Below are 10,138 nucleotides of genomic sequence, written 5' to 3'. Positions count from 1 at the left end.
AATTTTAAAAATGAAAAGATCTTTTTTTAATCATAATTGTAAAAATTTGCATCAAAATTTAATTTTTAAAATTATTTTTTAGAATATATATTTAATATTTAATTTTTTTGTCGTCTTTTTAAATTTTTCGGAGATTTATTTGTGCCTAGCATATTTTAGAATTCGTTTTGTTAGATACAAACTTTCGAGTACCATTTTAATAGTTTACTCTAATATTGCTTTAGAGTTGTGGACGATTGAAATGTTAACCTCAAATGTGACACTATTTAAAATATAGAAATCAGAATATAAAAATTAAATTCTCTAATTTTATTTTTTTTATAATTTTAAAAAATATCAAAAATTATAATATTAAAATATACCCTGGTCTCACTTTTGATATGAAAAGAAAAATAGCCCTTTGGAGACTCCAATCAACTATATTGGCAATCTGTGTGGTAAGTTCAAAGCCATTTTTTTTTTTTTTGGTATTAAGTTCAAAGCCACTTTACTCTCTGGTTTCAATTGACTGCACTACTTGGATGCTTCTTAGTCTCACACTAATACCAATATTTTAGTTTGGACTTTGGATAATTGGATGTGGTCAAATTTATGGTATGTTTTTTTTTTATTTTCGCCCCTTTTTTAGATAATAATATCTTTCAAAAAAATTTTAAATACAAAAAAGGTAGTGTTATTTTTTGATATGTAGAAATGCCTAGTGTTATATTTACAAAATATAAAAGAATTGGAGTTATTATTACTTCTTTTTAAAATGTATTATCACCCATTTTAGAATAGAAACATATATATTTTTAAATAAATAAAATATTATTTTTATTCATAAAAGATAAAAGAAATGACAAAATTATAAAAAAGTATTAAATTCACATTGATCTTAGGAAAAAATAACCCGGTGCAAGTGCAATTAAACCATTGTTTTTATGACGGAGATCTAAAAAGTGCATCATCAGTTAATTTCATAATTTAAACTCGTGATCTTAAAGTCTCATAAGAACAATTAAACCATTGTTTTTAAGGCTCTTTTTGTTAGTATATAGTTATATAATTATTCACATATCTTCTTCTATTCTTCTATCGGTTTAATCTTTTGAGAAAACTGATTTTATAATATAGTATCATAACTTCTATATAAAAAAAATCTAGAATTCGATCAGTTAATAAAAAAAAAGAATTCTAGTATAAAATAAATAAAAAAAATATATGCAAAAAAATTTAAGCAAACCAAAAAAAAAAGAGATAATATATAAAAGATGTGTTAAAAATATAACTATTCATTTATCTCTTTTGATCTGCTTAAAATATTTAGAGAAGTGGTTTTATGAAACTCTTCTATATTATAATTTACTCTTTTATATATATATATATATATATATATATATATATATATATATATATATATATATAATAAAATCTTATACTAATGTTAATTGGAGGTTATTTGGTTTATTTTTTTTATTAAAAATTTATTTTTTACTATTAAAAAAAAGGCACCCTAATAATGTAGAAGTAATTTTTTTGCACTGCTTAAAGCATTTATGCAGGGTGGGGTGAAGAGTTAATTGAGTATAAGTAAAGTCAGAAAATTCAGAGAAATTGATGCTAGTATTTATGCACCTAAGTTAAATAATGTGACTTGTAAATATATGATGATGTATGTGAATGCGTGAATAGTATTAGGCACCTCATATATCATATCTCTTTGTTACTGTCTACTACATCACTGACAGATTTTAAACACGTACATGGTTGCATTATCATTTATCAATAATATATGGTAAATTTTTTTTAAGGTGGTGGATCTCTTTATATATTTTCTTTCTTTTTTCTTAGTCCATGTGGCTTTTCTTTTCTTTACTTTTTTCTTCTTTCATTTATTCTGTGCGTTATCTTTATGCTCTTTCAGGATTCAAGTTAAAGAGAAAAGAACAAGAAAGAAGGAACAAAAAGAGCAGCTGTGACAGTATCAAAAATTTTAAATTTTAATTATAATTGTGAAAGTTTAATTAAAGAGTTACATATGGAGTTCTTGCATTGCTTTGCAGCAACATAAAATTAAAGACTTAAAATAACTACTTTACCATAAGTCTTCTATCAATGTAGTAGCGTAAAAAGATTTTCCAAAACCCTTTAATTTGTCACGTAAGGTTCATTTGTACTACAAATATTTATTTACTATCTCAGTCTTGCTTTTTGCATCTTCCTGGAAGGCAAACAAGGCAAGGAAGGTACCTGTTCAAAGGATCATAAAGGAAATTAAGAATATGATATGATCCAGTCAAAATTAAAGTTACTCACTGCAGGAATAGTTAAGTTCATTTAGGAGTCTGTTGACATTGTTGAATGCTGAAACTTAAATCAGTTCATATATTTATATTATAGTACTCATTAATGTCACAGTTGGAAAAAATATATATATTATAGTAAATGGTTTAATGTTTTACCACTCCCATTGTTTGCTTGTATGTGTCTTTTTTTCCTAAAAAAAAAATGCAAATTCTGTGTATGAGATAACTTCCCCCCTATCTTATTCTTATTTTATTCTATTTTATTTTTTGACAGATGCCAAAAATCATGAAAATTCTTGCAAGATAATACAAACTTTTCATTAAATTCGAACAGGTTTGCATTAGTTGCCATATTAGGATGCCTTTTGAATGCAAGAAAGCTCAACATCATCTTGCTTCCGAATCTGATTTAAGATTTCCAGTTATGAATCTCACTGTTTCAAAAAGCAAGTTTTGAAACAAAAGTAATGGAAGAGTGATATATATATATATATATATATATATATATATATATATATATATATATATATATATAGTTGGCTTAGACAAAACTTTAACTAATCTAACTCAAAAATCAATTTACTACAATAACTTTTTTTTTTCATTCTCAAAAATTGAATTTAAGACTTTGTTTTAAGAAGGAAAAGAAGTGTTAAACCACTTAAATTTAACCAAATGCTAGTAGCTTGATCTGAATATAGAAATAGTATGCATAGTTGTAGTTTCACGGCAAATGTTAATGCACTTCGAAGAAAATAAGAACTGCACTGATCTTAAAAATTAACGTTGCTATTTTAAAGGTAAAGAAAAAAAAACAATAAATTTTATATCCTAAACTCTAGACTATAAATACTAAATTGTAAACTTAAATCCTAAATCTGAATTATTATCATTGATATGAAATATAATAAATAGAAAATTAAGATCTACTTAACTAACAATAAGTATAACACTCCTTATTTAGTAAACAGCGTTTATAGATGAGACATAGTTTCACTATTTCAATTCTACCAGCATAAGTTATTTCAAAACAAGCATTAATACATCCACAATTCCACGTATGTGTAAAATTCAAGCTCTTTATTACTTATTTCATCCAAGAATAAATGCCATACAAATATGAAATATTAGCTAATGCTTCAATCACTTGATGACATTGTGCCGTGCATTCTTCATGCTTTATCCCTCAAGTAACCAAATAAAAAGAAAATAAATAAAGTATACGTGAACAACAAAGAATATTGCTTTGCTAACACACTTTATTTCCCTTCCTCAATCAACAATAGAATGCTTACATTCTTCAATCACAATTACCAAAATCCATTGTTATGTGAAGCAACCAAAGCAATTGGCCATAACATATGATTGTATGATTCATGTGATTCATGAAAACAATGAGCATATCTGACAAGGCCCACAGTGGCAACAGTGAAATATTTATTAATTATGCAATGCTACAGTGTAACTATAACATTAGATACAATCATACAAAAACTTCAGGTTCCTTACAAGGGTAAAATATTGCTCTCTACATGCACTGCAATATAACTCAACTAAGCAAAAAAGCACAAAATTCTCCCAAGTTTTTGGTTGCACTCTTTTGAAACACTAATCCAAGCTCATTATTAAAATGACATAAAACACAATTGAATTTCACTGCATGTTGCTTCTGCTCCCATATCAGACCTCTATAGCAGCATCACAAGTTTTTGAATTCGGGACGACATAGAAATATAAACAGGAAATGTTGAGAGAAGCGTTGTTTCGGAGTTCTTAAGGAACATTCATAACTTGTATTGACTGGAACATATCCGAGACAGCGATAACAAGGTCGCCTGATTTGATCAGATTTCTGGCCTTAAGCAACGAAAAGGTTTTATTGAGATTGCTCTCCATATCATCGGAGAAGCTCAGCCGGAAAGGTATCAGGCCCCACTGGAGGTTCAGACGCCTTCGCAAGGATGTTGTGGTAGTAAAAGCAAATATTGGGCAATCAGGGCGGCAGCGTGATAACAAAGATGCCATGTGCCCAGTCTTCGTGTAAACAAAAAGAGCATCCACCTCTAAATTATTGGCTGCAAAAAAATAAAACCCAAATTAAGATTCGTATTACGCAATCTAAGGCGAAAAGATCCTTACTAAATCAAATAATGTCAAGAACACAGCAAGGGCTGTAGAAGACAACAGTGATGAATTATCCAAAAGTGCTATCAGCATGAGTCACTTTAAGCATTAATATTCTTAAAGCCACAATAGCATGGTTATAGGGTCATTGTCACCTTATCAAATATACCAATTGGATATTACAGTCTCCGTTCTCAAATTTCAGCATAAAATATGCTCAGGGTTTAAGGACATGATTAGAAAAGTCTATACATTACAGAAATCTAGTTGTATTAATAAATAACCATCAGTACTTCCTCTTCATTTCTAATTATCTATCTATTCTTTGTCCTGCACTACTATCAGCTCTTGGGATATAACTGGAAGGAGAAAAAAGAAGTATGACCTACATTTCCTTGTGAAAAACAAAATTGTGAGCAACTATTTGAAAACGGAGGCCATAATATGATACCCTACAGTATTTTTTCAACCTTAGACAGTATATGCTGATGCTACAGATCAATCAAATATGCAGTATTGACAAATCACACATAATGCAGGGACAAGATAATGAAAACCAACAAACAGCGAGAGTCAAGATTTGAAGATTACTTACCCATTTTTGCAGCAGAAATGCAGATCTCCTCAGATATTTTTTCTGCAAATGAATTCCCAACTGAGGGAAGTATCATAGCTTCATAGCGTTTCTCTTCCCTCCACCACTTTTCAATTCTCAAGCTAACACTCCTTAAAACAGTTAAAGCCTTCTCAGGATACTGTCCCATGGCCGACTCACCAGAAAGCATCAATGCATCAGCGCGTTGTCGGACTGCTTCAGAAACATCTGCTACTTCAGCTCTCGTAGGTGTAGGGTACTCAATCATGGATTCAAGTAGTTGAGAGGCAACAATGACAGGCTTATTCATCTGCCTGCAAAGTTGAACAATCCTCTGTTGGGCAGCCGGAACCTGTTCTAAGGGTATTTGGGCACCCAAGTCTCCTCGTGCCACCATAGCTCCATCAGATGCTTGAATGATCTCCTCCAAGTTCTTCAGCGAATCTGTGCTTTCTATCTTTGCAATGACAGAAATATCGCTGCATTGATAAGGCCAAGTTTAGCACATTCCACATTGTATGAAAGTCAAAAACTAAACAGTGGATGAGGCAATGAGAGCACATTGCACGTGCACGCAGACATAAACAATCTTCTACCTACTTGCTGGTGTAACTTCACAAAAATGTGATATCCTATTCTAACGGAAACAGTCTAAAAATCCTTGTTTCTGTCCAAGCTTTGCATTAATTTTATACACCCGTAAATAAAATCACTCTCTCTTTTAGTTGAACAACTGTAATATTCAATTACATAGACAGAATAAATCCCCCACATGTTTGATATTAAAATATGCAGATACACACTGCAAGCCTGCAAGTATGACATTAAGTATTGGATGAGATCAATAGCTCTTTTTCATTTTTCTTTTTCTCAAACATTTTATGAAATGTAGTTCACAGCTATCCCTAAGACAAAGAGAAGTAAAGCACAAACAACAATAAAATCATTTTGTCACCCAAAGACCGAAGGTAAAAGAAACCCAAACAGGTAAATAAGTGATATCCTACTTGTCACTTGTATACGATAATAATATACATTTGTATCAGGTTTAAAATTTTCTCAATACATACCTATCACGAGATCGTGCAGCAATATAACTTTTAAGATGCTTAATAACTTCAGCAGACTTGACAAATGAAATAGCAATAAAATCAACGCCCTCAGCAATACCAAAATCAATGTCTAACCAATCCTGGACATCAAAAATCGTGACGAATTAGAAAAATGAAAATTAATATAAATAGGTATGGAGACTTTCTGATCCGAGGAAATTTATCATGAAAAATCCAATAATCTGAAATTCAATATATACAGTTAAAATCATAAAACCTAAAGAAAAATATGATAATGGAAATGTAGAATTGTAGATCCCACCACACAATGCATCATTGTAAACCATTTCCCAGCAGCATGTGCATCACATGGTTCAAAGTTACTATGACCTTAAGCACCACTTTCTAATTAACTTGAATAGATATCAACCTAACCACAGTGAACATGTTTCCTTCAAGGCTTATGTTATATGGGGAGTAGTAGTGCCATGTAGCATTCACTAGTCAATTTGATCTTGTGGAGCAGTTGAATTTGATTAATTTTAAGGAAATAATCAATTTTGAAAACCCCCTATAGAAAAAGAAACCGACTTATCAATACACTTATAATCATCACAACCAAATTGTAATATATTTTCAAATGCTCTAGAATAAATTTTTGAACTAAGAAAAAAAAATGGGAAGAAAAGTAGTGCAGGAATAAGAATTGGATGATCATAACTTCATATATAAGTCAAGACAAGGGAACAAATTCTAGCTACTTAATTAAAATTAATGCTACTCATATATGCAAAAAGACAAGCATAACTATATTAAAGAATCACAGTGGTACAACAAAAATTTCTTAGGAGAAGGTTATAATAAGATTACTTTAAGCGCTCAAAATATTTCATTCTTGTAAACTGCTGAAAATTATACAAGTGGCAAGTAGCTCAGAAGATACCAGTAAGAAAGTTATCCAGGCAAGAGCTGAAGCGTTCAAGGAGTGGAATTGATATCTATCTTATGGAGTTATGGAACAGATCAAAGGAAAAGAACTCTATCACTAACAATATTAGAATTTGAACCCTTTTATAAATTAGAGAGTCAGCAAACAATTTGAAGACTTTTATTGTCTGGGTCAATTAGCCAAACAAACATCAAAATTTTGTATGGTCTTCCTAAAGTAATAGTTGCAAAACTTCGACAGAACTATATCCACTTGCTGCTTTCCAACCGTGAATGTGAATAATATAATTATATAAGTGTTCTTATTCCATGAACCATGTGTTTTTCCATCATTCCGATTAAAACCAAGCAAATAAGTAAAACAACCAATGTGAGAAGGCTGAAGAATTGAGAACCTTTGAAGAAATTGTCGGTAGCATGGCATTCCTTTCACGTACTAGACTGCCATTCCTCCAGAATGTCAAATTGGCTCTTGGCAGCAACAGCCCAGGATCTGTACAAAGGCACTTGACATCTGGGCCTATCTTTTCGATCACCTCAAACCTAACCATTCCTCCATCAACTACAAGTTCATCGCCCACTCTAACATCTGGTAGATCATATTTTAGAAGGAATGAACTAACAACTTCAGCAGCAGTTGACAAATAAAACCAGAAACACAATTCCTCAAAAGAAACTAAATGTATAGAGTTTATTCAGAAATATTAACCTTCAGCAAAACCATCGTAGTTCACATTGATGGTGTGTTCCGGAAGAGTTGAATTAAAGGCTCTTACACTGAAAGTCCATACCTCACCATCCTGCACGAGAATATTCAAAGCACACGACAACAACTCATCATTTGAAGTAGATCCATAAACAACAAGGTTTATGAAACTGTTTAAGTTTGCATTAATCAAAGCTGCACAAATTACACACATTGTAATGTTGAGAAAAAAAAGTATTAACCCTGAAACTTTACAAGACAGACGAGTAATTTATATGGCATTACTTTTCTGACTAAGTAATTTATACACACATTGTAATGTTGATAAATTGTCTACAGGACTAATGTTCTTTCAACAAGAAGAACATGAGCCTTATATAATCTCGCAGCAAAAGATGTTTCTCTTGGATTTAACTTTGTATTTGGAATGAAGGTTATTTACCAGCAAGACCAACCCATTGTGGAAGTATAATATGATAATTATTTAATAATACTGCAAAATAGCTTGAGAAAAGCTTCCAACAATTGTCCAGAAAAGCAGTCAAAGAGATTAAGGGTACATTTCTCTAAGACTAAGTTGATAAAAAGTGATATCTTCTAACTAAAAAAACTAATAATTATAATAAAATAAATTCCAGAAGAACAATGATTTTTTGAAACAATTGACCTTTTAACATTCTATCAATTTTTGCACACAGGAATGCAAAGATAATCAGTATAATTTGCACCCACACTATGCAGAGTTTACATATAGAGGCAGAAAACATGCTCATATGAATCATTTTGAAACTCTTTCCAAAAAGATATCGCTTTCCAGATAAATTATTCATATCAACTTCCATTCAGGAGTTAAAAAAAAAACATTTTTTTTTCCTTTTGAAAGCGATCTTTCAGTACAGAAATCATTTTCTTTAGGATTTAAATTCCTTCCTAATACAAAGGGGGAGTTTCCTTTGGACATGGGGGAGTACAATGTAACCCACAATTGTGATTAATCAAAAGAATAAAATAACAAATAGGTAATAAAAAAAACATTCTTTTTGTTTTTTAAGTAAGAACTCGCTAACAGAAGAAGTAGAACCATGCAAAAGATATAAAGATATAAACCTCAGCTTTAGCAGAGGAAGCACCACCAAGATCACCCATGTGAATCTCGCTGCCTTCAGTGTCCATCATGATGGCGACGGCGAAGCCTTTCTCGTGGTTGAGCCTCCTGACGCGATCGATGACCTCCTTGTGCCACTCCCTCGTGCCGTGGCACATGTTGATCCTCGCCACGTTCATTCCCCCAACCGCCAGAGCCTCAAGCTCCGAGAAACCGCACGTCGCGGGCCCAATGGTGCACACTATCTTCGTCCTCCGCGTGCTTCGGAACCCGTTCTCCCGGAGCTCTGCCTCCGTCACGGCGTCCCCCTCGATCGAGCTCAGATCGGAGGTGCCGGAGGAGGGGGACATTGCGACGCCATTGCTGTCGGAGACGATGACGGAGGGGTCGGAGGAGGCGCGGAGGGAGAATTGGAGGTGGGGAGAGCGGCGGGGGAGGAGGGAGAGGTGGGGAGTGGTGTGGAGGGGAGTTTGGCGAGTGGAGGAGAGTGGCGGTGGTAGTGGTGGGGCGAAGAGCTGGAGGGAGTGTGACATGGTGGCTGTGGCGGGGACGGTAGAGAGACAAGAGTATCTTTTTCTTGGGGGGCGGAGAGACCGAAGTAGAGTGTGGGAGTTATCGCCCTCCGAATCAAAATCGACGACACAATCACATGTGATTTGTGATTTGTAACTTTGTTGTTTATCCAATGCCTCAAATTCACTGTTTCTTTGGGTATTTTATCCATGTTACAAACTCCAGCACTCCAGCTAGGGACTAATTACTGTGTTCCACGGTGAATATTCTCTTGTAAAAAGAATTTAATTTTAATAAACGATTTATGTTTACATATGCATTAATAATATATTAATAAAAATAATTATTTTTTATTTTGATTACGTAAATAGTTATCGAAAAAAATTATAATCAGCCAATTATGTAAAATCATTATTAATACTTTAAAATTAAATTCTTGTAAATATAGAGAAGCTAGAAAAATGAAGGATTTGAATCTTCTAAATTTTGAATTTCACTTTAGAGAGAGAAGTGTGATCTCTCACTATTTATTTTATAGGTGGGACTAAGAGAAAATATGAAAGAGAAATCATTCAAGTGTGAGAGATCAAACTTTACTCTCTAAAGTAAAAATTCAAATGTTAGAGGATCCAAATTCAAAGAGGAACATCCGATTCTCCTTTCCTCTCTCTCTCTGACGTGACGCAAATCTTTATTCCTCTGTCTCTAGCACGTTGCGATTCTCCTTTTCTCTCTTAGGCGCTCTTTTTCCTTGTTTGATTCTGGGTTGTCGGCATTTCTAAAATTGGTGCCTTAGAAAAAACGACT

At 32.6% G+C, this 10,138-nt stretch overlaps 1 protein-coding gene across 1 annotated transcript; it reads right to left on the bottom strand.

Moving 5' to 3' along the window:
* Positions 1 to 3,691: 3,691 nt before the first annotated feature.
* On the bottom strand, positions 3,692 to 9,504 carry LOC112711157 (pyruvate kinase isozyme A, chloroplastic). The gene is made up of 6 exons (XM_025763731.3): positions 8,821 to 9,504; positions 7,717 to 7,807; positions 7,403 to 7,596; positions 6,078 to 6,199; positions 5,008 to 5,486; positions 3,692 to 4,363 (listed from the first exon to the last, which is right to left on the bottom strand). The coding sequence occupies exons 1-6, from the start codon at positions 9,349 to 9,351 to the stop codon at positions 4,062 to 4,064; spliced, it is 1,719 nt and encodes a 572-aa protein (XP_025619516.1). The 5' UTR covers positions 9,352 to 9,504; the 3' UTR covers positions 3,692 to 4,061.
* Positions 9,505 to 10,138: the final 634 nt, after the last annotated feature.

This window comes from Arachis hypogaea, chromosome 9, assembly GCF_003086295.3.
Source record: "Arachis hypogaea cultivar Tifrunner chromosome 9, arahy.Tifrunner.gnm2.J5K5, whole genome shotgun sequence".
NCBI classification, from domain to species: Eukaryota; Viridiplantae; Streptophyta; class Magnoliopsida; order Fabales; family Fabaceae; genus Arachis; species Arachis hypogaea.
Note: the sequence above shows the minus strand (reverse complement) of the source record. Positions and strands in the feature narration are given on the sequence as shown.